General features: G+C 44.4%; 1 protein-coding gene across 1 annotated transcript in view; it reads right to left on the bottom strand.

The window, feature by feature from the left end:
- The window catches only part of LOC308536250 (RPA-related protein RADX-like), a 57,023-nt gene that overhangs the window by 13,818 nt on the left and 17,615 nt on the right, over positions 1 to 25,590 (bottom strand). Inside the window, exon 11 of the mRNA XM_081115349.1 lies at positions 8,699 to 8,772. Within this exon, the coding sequence (XP_080971475.1) occupies positions 8,699 to 8,772 (74 nt within the window). The remainder of the gene's footprint in view (positions 1 to 8,698; positions 8,773 to 25,590) is intronic.

The following is a 25,590-nucleotide window of genomic DNA, read 5'->3' as shown; positions in this document are numbered from 1 at the left end:
GAGGAATGTTGGGGTCCTGCCTCAGCAGATCCAGGGGTTCCCAAAGGTGTGGATGGAGTCGGCGAAGAAGGAATGACACAGAGGCAGCGTTCAGGTGATCATCATAGCCAGGTTCTCTTTTTATTGTCCAGTGACATCTATATTTATACTATTTGATCCTATAAGCATGCCTCTATAAGCTTTTTTTTTGCCGAGGAGAGCATGGGGTCCATTTACTGGGGGGTCAGTCAAAGGGGGAGCTGGCTAGGGTGGGGTAGGGTAGCTACTTGTCTGGCCCCCGAGAAACCCAACTTGAGTCCAGAGCCTCGACTGCTTTGAAGCCAAAGTCTTCCTCCACCTTTATCTGCACAGGGGCCAGCTCCAGAGTCAGCGGGACTCCTGCCAAAGCCCCCTTCTGGTGGCACTCGCCGCCTCTTCCAACTGCTGGGCCCCTCGCCAGGGGCCGGGCTGCTGGCTTCTGTGGGCACTGGCGTCCTCCTGGGCGGGGACAGCCCCTCTTTCTCTGGAGGCTCGTTCTCAGCCTTGCCTGGGGTGGGGGCGTCTGTGCCCTGGCTGCCCTCGTCCTCCAGTAAGATGGTGAACTGGCTGGCCCGGTCTTAAGCTCGCTCTCCAGTATGTGACCACCTTCAGCGGAGGCATCGCCAGCTCCCAGCTGGGAAGTGCTGACAACTCCTCAAAGCCCACGGCTGCCATGGACCCCTCTCTCTGCTCCAGCTCCATTTCTCCCTGGCTCCTGGCGCAGAACTTCCAACCTTGCAAGCCTCTAGTTTAAAGTGGCTTGCAAAACTACAGCCCATGGGATTTCACAGCCAGGCACCCAGGCCTGGCTGCTAAGCCCCCTGGGAGTTGTAGTTCTCTATTTCCGGCTTGCCTCCCTCGCCCCACCCCCAGCCCAGTCCCAACTGAAAGGCCCTGCTGGCTGGTCTAACCCTGTGGCCAGGCATCTGAGTCACCTGGGGTCTTTATTCCTGTCCCGAAACCATGCCATCTGACCATGGAGACTCTCCTCTTGGGAAGCCCCTGGGTCGCCTTCGGGGTCTCCTCAGCCCAGGCACTGGAGTGGGTGCCCCAGCAGCAAGGCAGCCCTGGTGCCTGGGTCTACTTCTGGGTCTCCTGCTGGGGCCTGGCGGCGTCGCCCCTGGGTTCCAGCTGGTGTCCCCAGGCAGCTATGCAGCCTGGCCTCTGGCCCTGCCTCTGGGTGTTCTTCCATCACTGGTGATCAGTGATCTGAGAAGCCAGGCGGGGCAGGGAAGAGGCAGACATCCGCCTCTTCCCTGCCCCACCCAGCTTCTCTGATTATGAACCCCGAAAAGGCGGCCAGGTTCTCCTATCACAGAAGCCTGCAAAGGCGGCCTGGCTTCGCCAAGCAAAGGCAGCTGGGTTCTCTGGCCCTTGGCTGCCACCTGGGTTTCCCATTGCAGTCAGCAGCAAGTGGCTTCTTCCCTCCTTCCCCTTTCACCTCCCAGCATTGCACCTATGTATGCAAATTAACTGCCATCTTTGTTGGCGGTTAACCACCATCTTGGCTGGCAGTTAATTTGCATATCGCCCTGATCAGCCAATGGGAAGGGTAGCGGTCGTACGCTAATTACCATGTTTCTCTTTTATTAGATAGGATTTAGTAACTTGGACTGTAATTACCTATCCCAATTATATGTTCATAATCAACACAAATGTGTACAAATTTAATAAAAGAGGTATTTGTAGACACTGGTTATCAACAGCAATATATATATATTTTTTATTTTATTGCTTACAGTCTCACAAAGGGTATTACATATGTGTCCCTTTTTTTCCCCCGCCCCTGACAAACCCCTGGCCTCCCCTACCCCCCAGTGTCTTATGTCCATTGGTTATGCTTATATGCATGCATACAAGTCCTTTGGTTGATCTCTTACCCCCCTCCCTCCTGCCCCCCACCCCTCCCCGGCCTTCCCGCTGCAGTTTGACAATCTGTTTGAGGCTGCTCTGCCTCTGTATCTATTATTGTTCAAAAGTTTATAATGGTCTCTATTATCCATGAATGAGTGAGATCATGTGGTATTTTTCCTTCATTGACTGGCTTATTTCACTTAGCATAATGCTCTCCAGTTCCATCCATGCCATTGCAAATGGTAAGAGTTCCTTCTTTTTTACAACAGCAGCAATATTTTAAAGGTAATAATTAGGAAGCAGACCAAATACATCTAGAGTTCAGGTTTTTCTAAAAATAACATTATGGACTAGAATTCTTTTATTTTTAGCTTGAATACTGTTAAAATTTCCATGAGAAACACATTATTTTTTTAATGCTTTTATAGATTTTAGAGAGAGAGGAAGAGAGAGGGATAGATAGGTAGATAAAAACATTGATGAGAGAGAAACATCTATCAGTTGCCTCCTGTATGCCTTCTCCTGGAGATTGAGCCTTCCTGACTGGGAATCAAACAGGTGACCTCTTGGTTCGTGGGTTGACACTCAACCACAGAGCAAAATAGGCCAGGCCACATTATGTTTTTAAGCCTAATGCATGATTACAAGACAGGTTAATTATCTAAAATAATTATACTTTTGTGTAAATATATACGATTATATAATGTAATTATAATGATCACTATTATTGTAATGATTCATTTTACCCTTCTTTCTGTTGAGAACAAATTCATAGTTAAGTGAGGAAAATATTCAGGGGAAGACCACATTTAGGTTGTGAGGTAAAAAAGGACACAGTATAAATGATTGCATGTAGGAATGGTGACTGTTTTTAATTCATAAAACCTACTCTGAGGATGTCATTATGTAAATAAGAGTTATAGGCATAGGTGTATGGACGCATGGGAGAAGGAGAAGAACTATTTTCATTTCCTCTTCCTCTCTTGGTTCAACTGACTTCACCCTGGAACAAGATCTATAAGGCTAGAAAAGAATAAGATAGTCTAGTCCAGCTGTGGGCAAACTACGGCCCGCGGGCCGGATCCGGCCAGTTTGAAATGAATAAAACTAAAAAAAAAAAAAAAGACCGTACCCTCTTATGTAATGATGTTTACTTTGAATTTATATGAGTTCACACAAAAACTCCATCCATGCTTTTGTTATGGCCCTCCGGTTCAGTTTAAGAACCCACTGTGGCCCTTGAGTCAAAGAGTTTGCCCACCCCTGGTCTAGTCAGTGATAAGTTCTATAATTAGTAGCAAATATATAACAGACTTTTTAAAGAGTTGTGTAAGTCAGAGGTTACCTGCAATGTCTTGTATTTCAGTAGCACTGTTATTGTTTATTGTTAATGTTCAATGTATGTTTTATCTATTTATCTAAGTTATCAGATATAAGTGATAAAATGTTCAACTTTGTAGCCTTAAAAAAACCCAGCACTATAAGTCCACACTCACAAACTAATTATATATTCACAAACAAGTGTCTTTTGCATAGTAATTTCCAAAACTATTATGAAACACTAGAGGCCCGGTGTACAAAAATTTGTGCACTCGGGGCGGGGGGTCCCTCAGCCTGGCCTGTGACCTCTCACAGTCTGGGACCCCTCAGGGGATGTCCACCTGCTGGCTTAGGCCCGCTCCCTGGGGGATTGTGCCTAAGCTGGCAGGCAGACATCACTCTGGCAGCCCAGGAGCCCTTGGGGGATGTCAACTTGCCAGCGAGGAGCAGGCCTGAGCTGCAGTCAGACATCCATAGCACTGCTGAGGAGGCGGGAGAGGCTCCCACCACCACCGCTGTACTGGCAGCCATCAACCTGGCTTGTGGTTGAGCAGAGCTCCCCCTGTGGGAGCGCACTGACCACCAGGGGGCAGCTCCTGCATTGAGCGTCTGCCCCCTGGTGGTCAGTGTGTGTCATAGTGACCAGTCATTCCCAGTGGTTCTGCTGTTAGGGTCAATTTGCATATTACCCTTTTATTATATAGAATAGAGGCCTGGTGCATGGGTGGGGGGAGGCTGGATTGCCGTGAAGGGTGTCCCAGATCAGGGTGGGGGTCCCGCTGGGGTGCCTGACCAGCCTGGGTGAGGGGCTGAGGGCCACTTTCAGGCTGGCCACACCCCCTTTAGGGAGGAGGTCCCCTCTGGGGTTCCTGGCCAGCCAGGGTGAGGGGCTGATGGCTGTTTGCAGGCTGGCCACAGCCCCTTCAGGGTGGGGGTCCCCACTGGGTTGCCTGGGCAGCCTGGGTGAGGGGCTGAGGTCCATTTTAAGGCTGGCCACCCCCCCATTCAGGGTCGGGGGTCCTGCTGGGGTGCCTGGCCAGTCTGGGTGAGGGGATGATGGCTGTCTGCAGGCTGGCCATGGCCCCCAGCCACCCAAGTCCCTGGTGGAGGCTGGCTGGAAGTAGGTATCTGGGATTTATTTATCTTCTATAATTGAAACTTTGTTGCCTTGATCGGAGGCCACAGCTGGCCAGGGCAGGCGGATGCTTGGCTTCCTGCATCGCCGGGGCAACCAAGCCTCCTGCTTGCTCCAGCTCTGTGGCTACCGGCCGCCATCTTGGTTGGTTTAATTTGCACATAGTCACTCTGATTGGCTGGTGGGCGTGGCTTAGGGCATATTCGAGGTGTGGTCAATTTGCATGTTTCTCTTCTATTAGATTAGATAGTTCGGAATACATTAGTAACCATGTTAACACACATAAAACTAATTCATTCATTCAAATTGCAATATAGTAAACAAATGGGACTACATCAAACTCAAAAGCTGCACAGAAAAGGAAACCATCAACAAGATGAAAATTCAAGCTATTGAATAGGAGAAAATAATTGCAAATCATATGAGGGGTTAACGTCCAAAATATCTAAATAACTTATTCAACTTAATAGCAAACCCTCCCCCCAAAACAATCTGATTTAAAAATGGACAGAGGATCTGAACGGACATTTTTCCAAAGAAGACATACATATGGCCAACAGGTACATAGAAAGGGTCTCAACATCACTAATCATCATGGAAATGCACATGAAAAACATAATGAGATATCACCTCACACTTAGAATCGCTATTATAAGAAATACAAGAAATTACAAGTGTTGTTGAGGATGTAGAGAAAAGGGAATCCTTGCACACTGTTGGTGGGAATGTAAATTGGTGCAGGGTCCTCAGAAAAGTAAAAACAGAACTACTGCATGATTCAGCAAATCCACTTCTGGGTATTACTCCAAAGAAAACAAAAACACTAACTTGAAAAGGTAGGTGCACCTCTATGTCTATTGTGGCATTATTTACAACTAGTGGCCAGTGCATGAAATTTGTGCATGGGTAGTGTCCCAAGGCCTGGCCGGTGATAATCAATAATTTGAAGATATTATTCTATTGTCTAAGGCATCTATTATTGCTGATAAGAAATCTTCCAACCTAATTATATTTCATTTGTAAAAAATATATAGTTTCTTTCTGATAGTTTTTTAAGATATTTACTATCTTTGATTCTTTGCACTTCACCATGATATGTTTGGGTATAGATTTATTTAATATTTCTGCTCAGAATTCACTGACCCTTTAATCTAATGATTCATATGTATCTTTAATTTTGAAAAAGTACCTCTCCAAATATTGCTTCTTCCTGATTATCCATATTCTGTCCTCCTGAAAATTTTATTTGATATAAATTGGACCTTCTCACCCTATGCACCACATCTCTCAACTTCTTTCTTACTTTCCCAATCCCTTTTATGATTTCCTCTGTAGCTATCTTCCAAATGCATCAATTATCTTTTTATCTGAATCCACTTACTCTTCAACCCATCCTGTATAATAAAAGCCTAATATGTTAAGTGGCCAGTCGGCCGGTCAGCTGTTCAACCAATCAAAGCATAATATGCTAATGATATGCTATGACTGCTCAACTGCTTGCTATGACATGCACTGACCACCAGGGGGCAGACAGTCAACGAGTTGCTATAATGTGCACTGATCACCAGGGGGCAGATGTTCGACCAGTAGGTTAGTTTGTTGCTGGCTGGGGTCCCGCCGATCAGGACTGAGTGAGATGGGCTGGACATGCCCTGGAGCCCTCTTGAGGTCCCTCCCCAGCTGGCCAACTTCCCGCATCCCTCCCTGGCCCCAATCATGCACCAGTGGAGTCTCTCAGCCTGGCCTGTGTCCTTTCACAATCTGGGACCCCTCAGAGGATGTTGGAGAGCCGGTTTTGGCTCGATCCCCCAGGCCAGGCTGAGGGATCCCACTGGTGCATGAATTTGTGCACCGGGCCTCTAGTCACATATATAGTTGTCTTGGGATTCCAATATGCCAGTTCTTTTTCATATTGATCAGTTCCTGACTTATGATTTCTATTCATTTAACCTTTTAAACACATTTATTTAAAGTGCCCTTCTAATTAATCTACTATTTCTAGTTTTTGAGGTATAAAATATCCCACATAGTACATCTAGTCACATTGTCTCAAAGTAGTTCATTTCCTTGGGAAGTCTGTAATTTTTTAAACTATGAATTCATTTTCTATAGACGTTTTCCAAGGGAGTCTCAAATGCTATCTAATCTAATAATAGACAAACATGGTAATTGACCGTACCTTCGCTATGCCGCCCATTGGCGAATCAGTGCGATATGCAAATTAACCGCCAAAAGGTGGCAGCTAATTTGCATACTGCAGGCAGGGCGGGCCAGTACATGCCGCCATCTGGGCCCCCATGTGCCGCCTAAGCCCCGCCCCCAGCCGGGACCCCCATGTGCAGCCCTGGATGGGCAGAACCCCCTCTACCTCTGGCCATCACCACACTGTTGTATGTGTTCCCATGTTAAAGGGCCCCCAGCGGGGACCCCTGTGTGTAGCCCTGGGCAGAGGGGCTTGGCAGAGCAAATGGGCCGCCTAAGCCCCACCCCCATCCGGGACCCCCATGTGCGGCCCTGGGCAGGTGGGACCCCCGTCTGCGGCCCTGGGGTGGCGGGGCTTGGTGGAGTGAACGCGCCGCCTAAGCCCCACCCCCATCCGGGACCCCCGTGTGCAGCCCTGGGCAGACGGGACCCCCATCTGTGGGCCTGGGTGGAGGGGCTTGGCAGCGCAATCGGCCCGAGGAAGCCCTATTCTTGCAGGAATCCTCCTACAATGGGCTTCTAGTCCTATATAATAAAAGCCTAATATGCTAAGTGTCCGACAGTTCAACCCGTCACTGTGATGTGTACTGACCACCAGGGGGCAGATGCTCTGACCAGTAGGTTAGCTTGCTGCTGGGGTCCGACCGATCGGGACTGGGCGAGTCGGGCTGGACACACCCTGGAGCCCTCTGGTAGTCCCTCCCTGGCCCTGATCATGCACCCGTGGGGTCACTCGGCCTGGCCTGTGCCCTCTCACAATCCAGGACCCCTCTGGGGATGTCGCAGAGCCAGTTTCAGCCCGATCCCCACAGGCCAGGCTGAGGGAACCCACCAGTGCACGAATCTGTGCACTGAGCCACTAGTAAGCCTCCCATTAAGACAGTTTCACATTCACCTTTGTCAAGACCTTAGGGGTTTCATTGATTTTGGATCAGATATTAGTGTTAATTCTTTAGCACAGTTTCTTCATCATTTCAGTCATCTGAACTGTGACCATACTTACATACTGCAGAGTCCTGGGATTCCAAATTTTTCCCACTCATTGTCCAGGGGATACAGGGAGCTTTTTAATACTTTCCCAAGTTAAAGGGCATAATTTCATTGGTCATCCACAACCTTCCAACTTTATTTTAGTTCTAATTCACATAAAAGGAGGCATGTGGTCTGGACTTCCCTTTCCATGTTGTTTATATACTTCAATCTATAATCGTTTAGGCCTTCATCTACTTTTGAAATGCCCATTAGCAGTTTTAGTTTTAGCTCCTACTCACTACTAGTTTTAAATTCTTTTGTTTCTAGCACATAGGTGTTTTTCGTTCTTGTTTGAAGCTTGGTTATATATTTATATTATAATGATTTCCCTTTTATTTATGTTTATTGTGGGATATAGACTTCAGATACGTTTGTGCATTCTTTTTGTATTGTTGACACTATTACAGATGTCCCCCACTTGCTCCCCACCTTTACTCATCTCCACCCAACCCTTGCACCTCTACCTCTGGCCATCACCACACTGTTGTATGTGTCCACTGGTTATGAATATCTTTTGTGAATTCTTAATTTGCCAGAAGGACTAGAGGTCAATTCCCAAAATAAGAATAATTCAAAAAGCAAGAAGGACATAAAATGATAAAAAGTCTAGTCCAGAGAGATGACCCCATATAAAATCTGATTTAAACTAAATCACTCTAAGGTTATCTTTCCAGAACTAAATTACTTTACTAAATTACTTCAGAAATGAACCCCAAATTCAAAACAGTCAACCCAATAGCTAAGAAAGAAACTTTAACAATATTTTAAGCTTTACCTGTACTTATTGTCAAATTAAAATTAAACTTTCTACTTATTCTTCTGATAATTAAAAATAGTACATTTGAAGGTATATGCTACTAAAGAAGCAAACTGATAAGTATAAGTTTGTTCATATTTACTTTCACTTTGGTGATACCACAATATTGTTCTAAATTGGGACCAGTGTTTTTGACAAGGACCTATACTAATATAAATGAAAACCAGCAACAAAAATAACTAGCTATGTATCTTTTTAGAATACTTATATTATGCTAGTGGCAGGCATGGCACAAAAATGCAGAATCAAATAGTGACCTTTATATAACAGTGTTCCATAAATATTTCATTAATACTACTACTAATAATAAAGCAACATACGTTGGAAGATACTTGGTGTGTCTGGTATATTTTCTCTTGTTTGTGCAGAAGTTTCTGGCTGAGGTACAGGAACTCTACAAAAGATGAAATGAGAATAACCAATAGTTATAAAGAGACTTGAATAGAAAAATTAATTGGTCCACTCAGAATTTTTTCTAGTTCAATAAATTCAGAAAATATGTACGTTTATTTTCTTAAAATGATGCATTAAAATGTAAGAACAATACATTCAAATGATGAACAAATATCCATATACTGTATAACAATTCAAATGCTGCAATAGATTGAAATATTCTTTTAAGGATTATTCCACAAAAGGAAGTATTCAATTTTATTAAATATCAACTAAAGATAGCTATATACTTCATATGATAGGAATTTAAAAATTAGTTCTATGGCCTATTTTCATGTTTGCTTTGTTCAAATATTCTAGAAAAGTATTTGGCCTAACTCTCCAATATTTATGCTTTTCTTTCTGCCCCTTTTCCTTTGCTTAACTCTTATCCTTCAACATTTACCTCAGGCATTATCCTATATAATAGATGCCTAATATGCTAAGTGTCCAGTCATCCAGTGACTGATGGACTGTTCAATCAATCAAAGCATAATATGCTAATGATATGCTATGGTTGCTCAACCACTTGCTATGATGTGCATTGACCACCAGGGGGGAGATGCTCTGACCAGTAGGTTAGCTTGCTGCTGGGATCTGGCCGATCAGGACTGAGTGAGATGGGCCAGACATGCCCTGGAACCCTCTCTCGGCCCCTCCCTGGACCTGATCATGCACTGGTGGGGTCTCACGGTCTGGCCTCTGCCCTTTCACAATCCAGGACCCCTTGGGGGATGTCAGAGAGCTGGTTTTGGCCCGATACTGCAGGCCACTCCCTTTGGGAAGGCGCCAGACACAAGCTCATGGCTGGCGAGCACTGCTGTGGTGACAGGAGCCTCTCCCAATCGGGACTGATTAGGCATAAGCCCATGGCAGGTGCAGTGGGGCTGGGATGAGTGGGAGCGGCAGGTAGGAGCTGCAGTCAGTACTGGACTATGGGTTTTGGTCCAATCCCCACAGGCCACCCCGAGGGAGACCCCACTCATGCACGAATTTGTGTACCAGGCCTCTAGTTTCCTATAAGAAGCTATGCTTGATCTCTAGTCAAGGCTCACTGCTCCTTGTGTATGCTCTCATAGCACCATGAAAAAACTTCTATTATAGTATTCATCGCACTATATTAAAATCAGTTTATAGGTTTGTCTCTTCCACCTGATTCTCTTATAAGTTCTGCTTAAAGTGTTACAAAAGTATAAACTACATTTTATTTTTGTATCACCACATATTATCTTCTCACTAACTGTTTATTGAACTGAAATGAAATGAATGGAGGAAAGGGGAAGCATTTTATTTTGCAGCTGAGGAGAAGCCTGCTTTTATAAGGAAATATTTCCACCTTATGGGTTTTTAGCATATTTCTGCGATCAGATTTTTCTATTGTATTTCCAAAACTAAAAGCATGAAAATCAGAATTGTCATGTTGTAGAATGCCACATAATCAACTTCATATGATAGGAATTCATACTTCATATGATAGGAATTTAAAAATTAGTTCTATGGCCTCTTTTATAATGTCAAGTTATTAATGAACTAAAAAGAAGTCATTTTCATGAAAAAAGACCAATCCTATATAATAAAAGGTTAATATGCAAATTGGCCCCTCGAACAGGAGTTTGACTGGGAGTTTGACCAGGGGGTGGGGCTGGCTGGCCAACTGCCTGCAGCCCCTCCCCTCAGCTGGCCCTGTCCCAAATCACCACCCACCCCAATCGGTACGGGCCGGCCAGACCTCACCAATGCACAAATTCGTGCACTGGGCCTCTAGTCTACTTATATAAAAAACCATGGGTGGTGTCCATCACATCCAGAAGAACCGCCGCAACCAAGCAGAAGGAAATCAGTCCTGCAGGGGTTGTCTTGGAAACGGCTGCACCCTTTCACAAGCTGTTTCCTGTAAGGGCGGGGTTTGAGGCAGGAACGCACCCTGGGAGCATGGAGGCAGAACTTTCTAAAGTGTGCCGCATGCCAACATGGCCAGGGGTAAACCTGAGTGGGGGCGGCAGAAAGGCTTAGAAAAGACAGACAAGACAATGAAAGCCGGGTCTCGGTGGGATGCTGCTTCTCTGAGAGACAGCGACCATGCCCACAGCCATGCCTTTATTTTATAGCAGATGCTATGAGGCAAAGTAAGGGCGTGACCAAGATGTTTACAACATTCTCCTGGGTTTCAATCCTACCTAACTAAATGCACCTGAACTCTATCAAGCCCACATCACTCAGGCAAGTGGGGCCACGTGTTCGGTCCATAGGTTCAAGCTTACAACTACAGCTGTTGGCTATAATTGTGCTGGGAGGGCCCTGCCCTACAAGCTGGGACTGCACGTGGCAATGAGAGCATTGTGCCTGCTCATAAGTCAAAGGCTTGAACCTGTCCAAAACACTGTAGCGGTTCCCCACAATAAAGTTTTAATTCTGTTTCTTTGTTACTAATGTTGTGGCCCCACCCCATAACAAAGAAACAGCTTCTGGAGGATGAGGCCAAGGAATCAGGATTTTAAAAAGATTCCCAGGTGATTCTAATGTGCAGCCAAGGTTGAGAACCACTGCTATAGATAATATTAAAAATATATCTAAACGTGCAATTCTTTGTCCAAAAAATGAGCATGTTCAAAAATTAAATGAAGAAAATTTGGATATCCTCGATGGATATTTTCACACATAATTGAGTGATGATTCCATTGATTCCACAGATGATGCTGAAAAGCAAAATTTTCCCATCGAATTTCTTAATAGTATTGCTCCTTCGGGAATGCCGTGTCATAAATTAAAATTGAAAGTGGGTGCAATCATCATGCTATTGAGAAATCTCAATAGTAAATGTGGTCTTTGTAATGGTACCAGATTTATTATCAAAAGATTATGACCTAACATTATCAAAGCTGAAGTATTAATAGGATCTGCAGAGGGAGAGGCTGTTCTGGTTCCAAGAATTAATTTGTCCCCATCTGACACTGGCCTCCCTTTTAAATTGATTGGACGACAGTTTACCGTGAAGCCAGCATTTGTGATGACAGTTAATAAATCACAAGGACAGCCCTAACCGGTTTGGCTCAGTGAATAGAGCATCAGCCTGCGGACTCAAGGGTCCCTGGTTCGATTCTGGTCAAGGGCATGTACCTTGGTTGCGGGCACATCCCCAGTAGGGAGTGAGCAGGAGGCAGCTGATCAATGTTTCTCTCTCATGGATGTTTCTAACTCTCTATCCCTCTCCCTTCCTCTCTGTAAAAAAATCAATAAAATATATTAAAAAATAAAAATAAATAAATCACAAGGACAAACTCTAGACAAAGTAGGCATATTCCTACCTGAACTTGTTTTTGCACATGGTCAGTTATATGTTGCTTTCTCTCGACTTTGAAGAGCATGTGATGTTACAGTTAAAGTTCTAAATACTTCATCACAAGGAAAATTACTCAAGCACTCTGAAAGTGTTTTCACTCTTAATGTGGTGTACAGGGAGATATTAGAATAAGTTTAATCACTATCGAGTCATTGTTTGCATCACTGTTGTTTGTATATCATGTTTTTGTTGTTTTCATATCATGTTTTTGTCGTTTTTATATCATGCCTCTGTTGTTATATCTTTTTGTTACTGTTTATTTATTAATAAATTTATATATTATTTTCATATACATTTTACTAATTTCCTTTCACCTCTCACACTTCTATTATAGAGAAAGGTACAATAGCAATATTAAAATATCTCTGCTAATTAATTCCCTTTTTAAAAAATATATACTTTATTGATTTTTTACAGAGAGGAAGGGAGAGGGATAGAGAGTTAGAAACATCGATGAGAGAGAAACATTGATCAGCTGCCTCCTGCACACTCCCCACTGGGGATGTGACTCCAACCAAGGTACATGCCCTTGACCGGAATCAAACCCATGACCCTTGATTCCGCAGGCCGATGGTCTATCCACTGAGCCAAACTGGTTAGGGCAATTAAATCCCTCTTAATGTGCACGAATTTTGTGCACCGAGCTACTAGTTTAACTATAAAACTCTAGCACATAAAAACATACTTTATAGTTGTAGTTTTAATTTTTCAATTTTTGAAATATGGTATTTCCAGAAATTAGTAAACTGAAAACATCAATTCAGAGAGAAATGTAAATAACTAAAAATAGTTAAATTACACATATTTTGAAATCCTTAAACAGCATGTATATACTTTTTAATACATGTGATTAAAAATAATATATTCATCTGAAATAAATTGGAAGTAATAGTTCCCAATGTGAAACAGTATAATGATATTGTACAGAATTTTACAAAGTGGTTTAAGAGGTTTTTCCTGGAATATGTAGTCTTTTATTTGTATGACTTAAATGTCTTAAAGGTGCTAAATGACAGAATGAAGTATAAAATGTCTATGGGTATAAACTGAGGAAATGGAAGAAAGAGAGATAAAAATAAAAAGATAAGAAATATTGAAGGATAACTGAGCACAGATAAGAAGGCAAAAAGAAGAGAAGATAAAGACACATATGATGGATACTGGCAAAATATTATAAAAATTATATCAAAGGCTATAAGTTGTACTCTAATCTTGCTCTTTTCACTAACATATTGACCTTAGATAAAAGTCATATAGATTCTATTATGTGTCAGTCCCTAATTTATATAACAGGATTATAATTAACATTATTATAATCTTATAAAGTATCTTTTATGCAAAGAAATTAAAAGTACTTAATATACATACACACATGCTTAATTACCATATTTTATCCTTTCTGAATCTCAAATTCTTAATCTACAAAATTGAGATAATTATCCTGTGCCTCCCTCACAGGGATGTTGAGCATCAAATGAGGTAATGGAAGTAATCTTATCAGTAGGATGAAATGAAGAAGTTTTAATGTCCCATTTATTATACTTGATTTCTCAGTGCTAACTTTTTGAATAAGTTGATGGATTTTTACACATTTTATCTAAAAGAGAGTACCATGCCCTGGCTAGCTTGGCTCAGTGGATAAAGCGTCGGCCTGCAGACTGAAGGGTCCTAGGTTTGATTCCTGGTCAAGGGCACCTGCCTGTGTTGAGGGCTTGGTCTCCAGTGTGGGGCGTGCGGGAGACAGCCAATCAATGAACCTCTCTCATCATTGATGTTTCTATCTCTCTCTCCCTCTCCCTTCCTCTTTGAAATCAATAAAAATATAATAAAAAAGAGAGAGTACCATGATTTACTATCATCCTATATAATAAAAGGGTAATATGCAAATTGACCCTAACAGCAGAACAACCAGGAATGACCAGTTGCTATGATGTACACTGACCACCAGGGAGCAGACACTTAATGCAGGCACTGCCCCCTGGTGGTCAGTGCGCTTCCACAGGGGAAGCACCTCTCAGACAGAAGCCGGCTCATGGCTGGCCAGCACAGCAGTGGTGGCTGGAGCCTCTCCCGCCTCTGTGGCAGCACTAAGGATGTCCAACTAACAGCTTAGGCCTGCCAGAGGGATGTCTGACTGCCAGCTTAGGCCGGATCCCCCAGGGAGAGGGCCTAAGCCATCAGTCAGACATCCCCTGAGGGGTCCTGGACTGTGAGAGGGCGCAGGCCCAGCTGAGGGACACCCCCCATCCTCGAGTGCACAAATTTTCATGCACTGGGCCTCTAGTTTGGAATAAAATGTTGGTTTATACAAGCTCTTAAATGGTCATATTTACTATTATTGTACCATCAGAAGAAGACCAATAGGTGACCTAGACATTGGAGTTAGCAGGCCAGGATTTATTATTATTTTTTAAAAAATATATGTCTATTGATTCAGAGAGGAAGGTACAGGGAGAGAGAGATAGAAACATCCATGATGAGAGAAAACCACTGATTGGCCACCTCCTGCACACCCCACACTGGGGATCAAGCCCACAACCCGGGCATGTGCCCTGACTGGGAATTGAACCATGACCTCCTGGTTCACAGGTCGACGCTCAACCACTGAGCCCTGTAGGCTGGGCAGTAGGCCAGGATTTACAATACAATGATTAATATGTTCAAGAAACAGAGGGAAAGATGGACAAAACAGATACAGTCTCAAAAGAGAGGGCCTGGGAGAGAAAGAAACATCAATTGGTTGCCTCTTGCACTGGCCCCAACCAGGGTTGGGAAGCAAACCCACAATCCAGATACGTGACCTTGATGGAAATCTAACCCATGACTCTTCCATGGTTGGCCAACGCTCTAATGACTGAACCACACTGGTCAGGGCTCTTATTTTGTTAATATTGCCTCTTTTCCACAAAATTATTTTTTTCAATATTTTATTTTAATATTAATTCACATTGCTGCACGTAGCTGAAGTTCATTCATTTTTTGAATGTTTTTATTGCTTTTTGAGAGAGAAAGTAAGAGAAAGAGAGAAACATCGATGTGAAAGAGAAACATCTATCATTTATTTGCCTCCTGCACAAATTCTGATTAGGTATCAAATCCACAACCTGAGCATGTGCTCTGACTGGGAACAGAACTGATGACCTTTCAATACATGGGATGACATCCAACTGAGCCACACTGGCCAGGGCAAGTTTATTCATTTTCATTGCGTTGTAGTGCTCTCTTATATGAATATACCACGATTTATCCATTTCACTATTGATGGATAATGGATGGGTTCCTATAAATAGCTGTTAAGAATCCTATCTAATAAAAGAGAAACATGGTAATTGGCGTACGAGCGCTACCCTTCCCATTGGCTAATCAGGGCGATATGCAAATTAACTGTCAGCCAAGATGGCGGCCGGCAGCCAGGCAGCTTGAAACTAACATGAGGCTTGCTTGCTTCAGTGACAGAGGAAACCAACGTTCCCCGCCTGCCTTGCCGGCCTCTGAGCCTGCAGTTTGAAACATTTTAACAAATATATCTCAGAGCTGGAGTCAGAGCTGGAGTTATAGATTGTTTCGAACCGAAACAAACCAGATACCTACTTTCAGCAGTGGAGGCCTAAGAGCTGGAGCCTCAGAGCTAAAGCCGGCCCAGAATAAAAAAAAAAAAAAAACAACAGTAAAAAAGGAGTGGTTGGGAGCATCCCTCACCCGCCAGCCTAAAAACAGCCCTCAGCCCCTCACCCAGACTGGCCAGGCACCCCAGTTGGGACCCCCACCCTGAAGGGTGTATGACCAGCTGCAAACAGCCCTCAGCCCCTCACCCAGGCTGGCCAGGCACCCCAGTGGGGACCCCCACCCTGAAGGGTGTGTGACCAGCTGCAAACAGCCATCATCCCCTCACCCAGGCTGGCCAGGCACCCCAGTGGGGACCCCCACCCTGATCCAGGACACCCTTCAGGGCAAACCAGCCGGCCCCCAGATGTGTACCAGGCCTCTACCTTATATAGTAAAAGGGTAATATGCCTCCCAGCACCGGGATCAGTGTGACAGGTGGCAGCGCCCAAACCCCCTGATCGCCCTGCAGCTCTGTGTGTGACAGGGGGCGGGCCACAACCTCCCTATCCGCCCCGCTCTGTTTGTGACATGGGAAGGCACCCCAACCTCCTGATCAGCCCTGCTCTGTGCCTGATACGGGGGAGCTCCCCAACCTCTGTTCGCCCTGCGGCTCTGTGTGTGACAGGGTGTGGTGCCCCAACCCCCTGATTGGCCCTGCTCTGTGGGTGATAGAGGGTGGTGCCCCAACACCCCCCCCCCCACGGGCCCTGCTCTGTGTGTGATGGGTAGAGCCATAACCTCTCCATCGGCCCTGCCCTGAGTGTGAGAGTGGCGACGCCCCAACCCCCTGATCCGCCCTGCTCTGTGGGTGATAGAGGGCGGCGCCATAACCCCCCCCCACGGGCCCTGCTCTGTGTGTGATGGGTAGAGCCATAACCTCTCCATCGGCCCTGCCCTGAGTGTGACCGTGGTGGCATCCCAACCCCCTGATCTGCCCTGCTCTGTGTGTGACAGAGGGCGGCGCCCCAACTCCCCTATCGGCCCTACTCTCTGAGTGACAGGGGGGAGCTCCTCAGCTAGCTGATGGGCCCTGCTCTGTGCGTGACAGTGGGGAGCTCCCCAACCCCCTCATCAACCCTGCTCCGTGCGTGACAGGGTAAGGAGCCCCAACCCCCCTGATGGGCCCTGCTCTGTGTGTGACAGGGGGCAGCGCCCCAACCCCCGGATTGGCCCTGCTCTGTGCGTGATAGGGGGTGGCGCCACAACCACCCCATCAACCCTACCTTGAGTGTGACAGGGGGCGGTGCCCCAACCCCCCAATCGGCCCTACGCTGAGCGTGACTGGGGGTGGCATCACAACCTCCCGATCCACCCTGCTCTGTGCATGACAGGGGGCGGCGCTCCAACACCCCAATCGACCCTGCTCTGAGCCCAACCAGGGGCTGCACCTAGGGATTGGGCCTGCCCTCTGCCACCCGAGAGCAGGCCTAAGCCAGCAGGGTGTTATCTTCCGAGGGGTCCCAGACTGTGAGAGGGCACAGGCCAGGCTGAGGGGCCCCCTCTTCCCCCCGAATGCACAAATTTTTGTGCACCAGGCCTCTAGTCTATATATAAAAAACCCTAATATGCAAATAGACTGAATGGCGGAACAACCAAACAACTGGTCGCTATGATGTGTGCTGACCACTAGGGCGCGTGCACACAGAACATGGTGGCCATTGGCCATGGCAGGATGGTGGAGCAGGTGAGCGGGAGCACCAGACAGGGGACCAGGGGCCATGGCAGGAGGGGCTGGGCAGGGTCATGGAGGATGGGCCAAGACCCGCCCCTGTGCCCACTGCAGCCTTGTGGCCCACAGTTCTTTTCAAGGTGCACAAATTTGTACACTGTGCCCCTAGTTTATATGTATAAAAGCCTATGCTTTTATACATAGGGTCGACCATTTGACCGGTCAACCAGGAGCTATAACGTGCACTGACCACCAGGGGGCAGGTGGTCAATGCAGAATCTGTCCCCTGGTGGTCAGTGTGCTCCCACAGCAGGAGTGCCACTCAGCTGACCAACGGGAGCCAGATACAGGGCTCACAGCTGGCCACCACAGCCCAGAGACCACAGCGAGCCTACCGAGCAGTGGTGGTGGCAGGCGCAGCGGGGCCAGGATGAACAGGAGCAGCAGGCAGGAACGGCAGGTAGTGTTGGACTGCTGGTTTCGGCCCAATCTCCGCAGGCCACACAGAGGGACCCCACTGGTGTATGAATCTGTGTACCGGGCCTCTAGTAATGTAATATTTTCATGAATACAGTGCATATGGACAAGAGTTTCTCAAGGATGTGCTTACTTTTTATTTTCAATTCGCTTAGCTGTCAAATTGGTTGGGGTTTTTTGGCATGAAAATACCATTGAAATACATGTCTTTGTTACATGCCATATAATAGCATGTCTGACATTTAAAATGTAGAAATTGAGAGGTAGGGATGTTTTAGACAAAGAAAAATGAAATATATGATCAACAAGCTACATTGAAAGAAGTGCTGAGAGGAAATTTTCAGTCAGAAAGAAAATAACAAAATGAAGTCTGGAAAGACAGGTAGGAATGAAGAGAACCTAAAAAAGAAGATGTGCACAAATATAAATCAATGCTGACCGTACAAGAAAGACAATGCTAATAATATATTGTGGAATTTTAAGTATATGTGCAATTAAAATGTAAGACAAAAATAATAAAAATGGGGATAAATGGAGTTGGAAGTGTTCTAGCATTATCAGGAAAATAGTAAAATAATTTTTTTTTAATCCTCACAGGAGGGTATTTTTCCATTGACTTTTAGAGAGAGTGGAAGGGAGAGGGAGAGACAGAGAGAAACACTATGTTAGAGAGACAGATTGATTGGTTGCCTCTCACATGCCCCTGACCAGGACCAGAAGCCTGCAACGAGGTACATGCACTTGACTGGAATCAAACCCGAGACCCTTTAGTCCACAGGCCGACACTCAATCTTCTGAGCCAAACTGGCTAGGGCTGTATTTAACTATAATAATAAGTTAAGTGTTCAGGTTATAATTTATAGAGTAACCACTAAAGAATATACAACTATCAAAAAAGGGGGAAATTGAATAATTAAAACTTTTTTTTATTAAGCAAACAGTATGAAGATTGATAGACAAATATATCATTAATTCCAGTAAAAGTGAGAAGAATATATACTCTAAGTAAAGACTAAGATTCTCACATTAGTTAAAAACAAACAAACAACTATATGCTGCTTAAAACTGACAACCTTGCCCTGGCTGGGTGGGTAAGTTGGTTGGAGCGCTATCCCATATACCAAAAGGTTGTGGGTTCAATTCCTGGTCAGGGCACTTGTCTATATTGCAGGTTCAATGCCCGGTTGGAGTGCATATGGGAGGCAAATGATTGATGTTTCTCTCACATAGATGTTTCTCTCTCTCTCTCTCTCTCTCTCTCTCTCTCTCTCTCTCTCTCTCTCTCTCCTTCCCTTCCTCCTTCCCTCCCTCCCTCCCTCAAAAATATCAATAAACATACCCTTGGGTGAGAAATAAAAACGAAAAAAGTGAGGGCATAGAAAGGTCCAAAGTAATGTGGATAGAATATACATACTGTATAAGGCTTAAACAAAAGAAAATTGGTATAAGTAATTTAGTACTACACCAAGTAGACTTTAAGGTAGAAAACATTGTGAAAGATGAAAAAAATGTCATAGTTACAAAGGGGTCAATCATCAGAAAGGCATCACAATCCTAAATCTATATGTATTCAGTCATATTTGTACCAAAAAATGGACAGAACTAAAAGGAGAAATAAATCATCAGTCATGTCAGAAGATGTTAACAGTGTTACCTGCTCAATTAGCTGATGGAAAAAGCAGAGGCTATAAAAGATGTAATCAGAGAGAGAACCAAGATGGCAGCGTAGGTAAATGTAGGTACTTACATCCTCCTACAACCACATCAAAATTACAACTAAAATACAGAACAACCACCATTCAGATCCACCTGGAATCTGGATGAATGGAAGTACTACAATTAGAAAATTAAAGAAGAAAGCACATTGAGACTGGTAGAAGGGATGAAGGCACAGAAGGGGCTGGTCTGACACCTATGTGTGGCGTGTTTTTAATTGGGAGGGATATTGTGGCTGAGGAGGACTCCCATGTAGAGCAAGGGGTTCCAGTCCCATACCAGGCCCCCAGCCCAGGGTTCCAATGTTGAGAAGAAAAGTCCCTGTAACTTGGGCTGTTAAAACCAGTGGGATTGTGGCTCAGTGACACAGAGGTTACTGGAGTTCAAGGCAGTTCCTCTTAAAGGACCCATGCAAGGACTTACTTGGACTCACTCCCTCTGAGCTCCAGTGATAGAGCATCAACTTGAAAGGATCCAGGGCCATACAAGGAGGAACTATATTGCCTGGCATTAGGGAAAGAACTCTGGGGCAGTTTTCTCCCAGACAAAAGTGCTGGGACCTCACCTCCACAGAGCTGACTGGCAGGCATCATATATGAGTCTCCATCAACCTGGTCAACACTCTTCACTGCACTCTGGTGATTCCCTGAGATCCTGCCCCATGCAGTTTGCAGCTCCAACCAAGCTGTTTGCAGTGTACTTTCCATATGAATGGCCTGTTCTGGCTCAGGCTTCAAACTTTCCTAAAATCTCTCAAACAAGCAGAAGCTGGTGTCACATGCCCCATTCCTCTCAATAAGAGGCCCCAGGCCCAGCATTAGCAGCAGCTTAACAAGGTTCACAGCCTGGCCTTTCCTGGGAACCTCCTAGCCAAACACAAGCAGCAGCCATCTGTAGATTGCTCTTTAGATTGTGCTGGGTATCCCCAGGCAGGGCATAGGCAGTGGCTGACTTTTCACACCCCAGAAGGCTCCAGTGAGTGCACCCAGTGGACAGCTTCAGACCACACCAGATTACAACTCTATCACATCCATGAGTGACACACCCAAGGGGCAGACTCAGTGAGCACCAAAGCCCCACTAAAGCAAGTTCTGCTCCATAAGGGTATCTTGTATAGCAGCTCTTCCACTGTAGGCAGCAGCTGGTCCTCATAGCCAACTGGCCTGGGGGGATCAATTATTCCAAGTGATGCCCACAGCAATCAAGGCTCAACAACAACAAGACTGTGCACACAGCCCACACAGGAACACACTTAGAGTTCCCAGTTCAGGTGACTGGGGAGGCTGAGCCACTGGGCCCTACAGGACACCTACTATACAAAGCCACTCTACCAATTCTAGGAGACATAGCAGCTCTACCTAATGCATAGTAACAAACACAGGGAAGCAGCCAAAATGCAGAGACAAAGAAACATGACACAAATGAAAGAACAGAAGAAAACTCCAGAAAAATAAATAAATGAAACAGAAACAAGCAAACTACTAGATACAGAGTTCAAAACAACGGTTTTGAGGATGCTCAAGGAACTTAGTGAGAATTTCAAGGAAATTAGTGAGAACATCATAGACACAAAAAAGGACCAGTCACAAATAAAGGATACACTAACTGAAATAAAGAATAATTTATAAGGGATCAACAGTAGAGTAGAGGAAGCCCAGAATCAAATCAACAATTTGAATATGAGGAAGCAAAAAACGCCCAATCAGAAGAGCACAAAAAAAGAATAATGAAAAATATGGCCCTAGCTGGTTTGGCTCAGCGATAGAGTGTCAGCATGCAGACTGAAGGGTCCTGGGTTCAATTCTGGTCAAGGGCACATGGCAGGATTGCAGGTACATGCCAGGGTTGCCTGCTCAATCCCAAGTTGGGGGGTGCAGGAGGCAGCCTATCAGTCGTTCTCTCTCATCATTGATGTTTGTATCTCTCTCTCCCTCTCCCTTCCTCTCTGAAATCAATAAAAACATATTTTAACAAAGAATAAAAAATATGAAGATAGTGTAAGGAGCCTCTGGGACAACTTCAAACATACCAACATTTGTATCATGGGGGTGCTGGAAGGAGAAGAGAAAGAGCAAGAAATTGAAAACATATTTGAAGAAATAATGACAGAAAAATTCCCCCACCTGGTGAAAGAAATAGACATACAAGTATAGGAAGCCCATTGGCCCGTGGTGCTAAACCAGGGGCCCCTGGTGCTAAACCATTTGTAGATGACCTGAGAATCCTAAGCAAGATGAACTTAAAGAGGCCCACACCAAGACACATCATAATTAAAATGACAAAGGTTAAAGACAAAGAGAGAATCTTAAAAGCAGCAAGAGAAAAGCAGTTAGTTATCTACAAGGGAGAGCCCATATGTCTGTCAGCTGATTTATCAACATAAACTTTGCAGGGCAGAAGGGAGTAGCAAGAAATATTCAAAGCGATGAAAAGCAAGGACCTACAATGAAGATTACTTTACCCAGCAAAGCTGTCATTGAGAAGTGAAGGTCAGATAAAGAGCTTCACAGAAAAGAAAGAGCTAAAGGAGTTCATTACCATCAAATCAGCATTATATGAAATGTTGAAGCATGTTCTTTGAAAAAAGGAGGAGTAAGAGGTAGAGGAAGAAGAAGACACAAGAAATATAAACAATAAAGTGGCAATAACTACATATCTATGAACAATTAAATCTAAAAATCAAAATAAATGAACAAGAAATCAAATGAACCCTTGTGTTGAGGGCTGACTTTCAATAGATCGCATCGAGGGATCTGCTCTGCTACATATGAAACCCAGACCGAGAAGCAGGTTGTCTACGAAAGATTTAGCACCAGGGGTCAATGGGGGCCATGTGGAGGGAGGGGCTGCGGGAGGTTGGCTGTGGGAACACACTGACCACCAGGGGGAAGCTCCTGCATTGAGTGTCTGCCCCATGGTGGTCAGTGCACACCATAGCGACCAGATGACCGATTGTTCTGGTTGTTTAGTCATAACGGTAGCTTAGGCTTTTATATATATATAGATATGTATTACCCATAGACATAGACAATAGGGTGGTGAAGGCAGGGGTGGTGGTGGTGGGATCCTGGTGTGCCGGGAGCCGGTCCATCCTTGCTGTTTCAAGGGACCTGGCATATATGGCGTACTGTTCTTAATATGTTTGCTCACCTTCTTGGCACTATGGGTTTTAACCAAGGCCACCTCTCTGAGAAAGGTTGTTTCCCCAGGTAGGGATTTTCCCCTGAAGTTAGGGAGGGAACAAAACCCCTTAACTAAGTGCCAGGCGGGTAATTAATCACTTTAACTACAAACAATCATGCTTAAGCTACATAATCTTTACTCCCTGGAATGGAGATAAGAAATGCCCTAACCTTTGGAATAGAGATTGATAGGATTGGAATCAACTGGTATAAATACAGATGTAACAAGACAACAGCACACAGAACCTAGACACAGAACCTAGACACAGAACCTAGAGACAGAAGAACTTTGCTGGAGAGAACATGGCAAAAGATCCTGGACAGAAACTGGAGACAGAACCTAGAGAACATGGCAAAAGATCCTGGACAGAAACTGGCCACAGAACCTAGAGACAGAACCTAGTGAGAGAACCTGGCTGAAGAACCTAGAGACAGAACCTGGCTACAGAACCTGGATAGAACATGGCAAGAGAACCTGACTAGAACCTGGTGACTGAACCTGGCTGGAGAACCTAGAGAACCTGGCTGGAGAACCTAGCAAGAGAACATGGACACAGAACCTGGCTGGAGATCCTAACCAGAACTTGGCTGGAGATCCTGACCAGAACTTGGCTGGAGATCCTGGCTAGGCTGCTGATCAACTGAACGCTGTCTCCGTGTCATTCCTTCTTCGCCGACTCCGTCCACACCTTTGGGGACCCCTGGACCTGCTGGGGTTGGACCCCAGCATCTAACTTCAGGGGATAATCCCTACCTGGGGAAACAACCTTTCTCAGAGAGGTGGCCTTGGTTAAAACACATAGTGCCAAGAAGGTGAGCAAACGTATTAAGAACAGTATGCCATATATGCCAGGTCCCTTGAAACAGCAAGGATGGGCCGGCTCCTGGCACTGGTGGAGCAGGGCAATGAGAAGTAAAAAGGGGGGCATCTGTAACACTGTCAACAATAAATATTAACAACACAATTAGAATACTTAGACCTAACTGACATGTATAGAACACCGCACTCAAGGATGATGGAATTCACATTTTTTGAGTGCATATGAAAAAGCATTTACCAAAATTGACCACATGTACAATTTAAGAACAGCCTTTCAACACATTTCAAATAATTAAAATAGTTCAGAATATTTTCTCTTTCCAGAGTGAAGATAAGCTGAATTAAATTTTAAAAATGCAACTAGAGATTCTCAAGTGATTGGAAATGAAATGATATGAGTCTGAAGAGAGTCACACTGAAAACCAAAAAAATGTTTGAACTAACTGATAATGAAGTAGGAGGTGGCTAAATCAGTGCATGGAGAAAAATGTATAGCAAATATGCATATATTAGAAAGGAAGAACCCAAAAATCAATGATTTAATTTTCTAGCTCACATAGCCAGATACAAGCTCAGTATATAACCCCAAACTGAGTCTGATTGGACATAGCTATTACAAAAGATTAGTGTCAATTAAAAAAAAAAATCTAAATGATTCTGTACTTCACCTTCTTTATTAGTTTCTCAGTTTTGTTGCTACTGCAAAGAAACCAAAACTGTTAATTATATACAATTCATAATGGAGAAGTTTATGTATAAAAGATCCATGCTTAAACAACTGATGAACAAATTGTTTTAAATTAAATACATTTATCGCCGAAACCGATTTGGCTCAGTGGATAGAGCGTCGGCCTACAGACTGGAAGGTCCCAGGTTCGATTCCGGTCAAGGGCATGTACCTGGGTTGCGGGCACATCCCCAGTGGGGGATGTGCAGGAGGCGGCTGATCGATGTTTCTCTCGCATCGATGCTTCTGACTCTCTATCTCTCTCCCTTCCTCTCTGTAAAAAATCAATAAAATATATTTAAAAAAAATAAATTAATTAAATACATTTATAGTATTTTAAGTTAAAATATAATGCATACATAAATTAAAATGTTTATTTTTGGGTTACTTCCCATTTTAAATTAATTTTCAATCAGTCCATGCTGAGCAAGGCAGATGTGAAATTATTTGGAGACAGGGTCACTGAAGATGTAATTAGTTAAGATGAAGTCATACTGGAGTAGCGTGGGCCACTACTATGACAGATGTTTTTATAAAAAAGGGATATTTGAACACAGATACAGATTGGGGTGATGTTTCTACAAGCCCATGAATGTCAAAGATTGTCAGCAAATCACCAGATGCTAGAGGAGAGGCATGGGGCAGATTCTTCCTTACAACCCTCAAAAGGAACCAACCCTGCTGACACCTTAATTTTAAAGTTGTAGCTTAAAGAACTGCGGGACAATAATTTTCTGTTGTTTAAGCCATACAACTTGTGGTACTTTGTCATAGCAGCCCTAGAAAACTGATACAGATTTCAGTACCAGGAAGTAGGGTGCTGCTGTAACAAATAATTAAAAATGTGGAAGTGGCTTTGGAATTAGGTATTAAGTGGAGGCTGAAAGAGTTTTGAGATTCAGTAACAGAATAAGCTTCGACTGCTTTGAAGAGAACATTGCTAGAAATATGGATTTTGAAGGAGAATCTCTTGAAGACTCAGAAAGAAAAGAACAAAGCTGTAGACAAAGCTTCTGTTTCTTAGGGAAAACACATATTGTCATGAACAGAATGTTGCTAGAAATATGAATGTAAATGGTGCTTCTGGTGAGGTCTCAGAAAGAAATAATGTCTAATTTGAAGCTGGATGAAAGGTGACCCTTGTTATAAAATAGCAGAGGACTTGGCAGAATTGTGTTTTGTTGGATGGAAAGTGAAACTTGTATGCAATGAACTTGCATATTGAGCTGAACTTACAAAGTGT

Source organism: Myotis nattereri, assembly GCF_964212035.1.
Source record: "Myotis nattereri genome assembly, chromosome: X".
NCBI lineage: Eukaryota > Metazoa > Chordata > Mammalia > Chiroptera > Vespertilionidae > Myotis > Myotis nattereri.
This window is presented reverse-complemented; position numbering and strand designations above follow the sequence as displayed.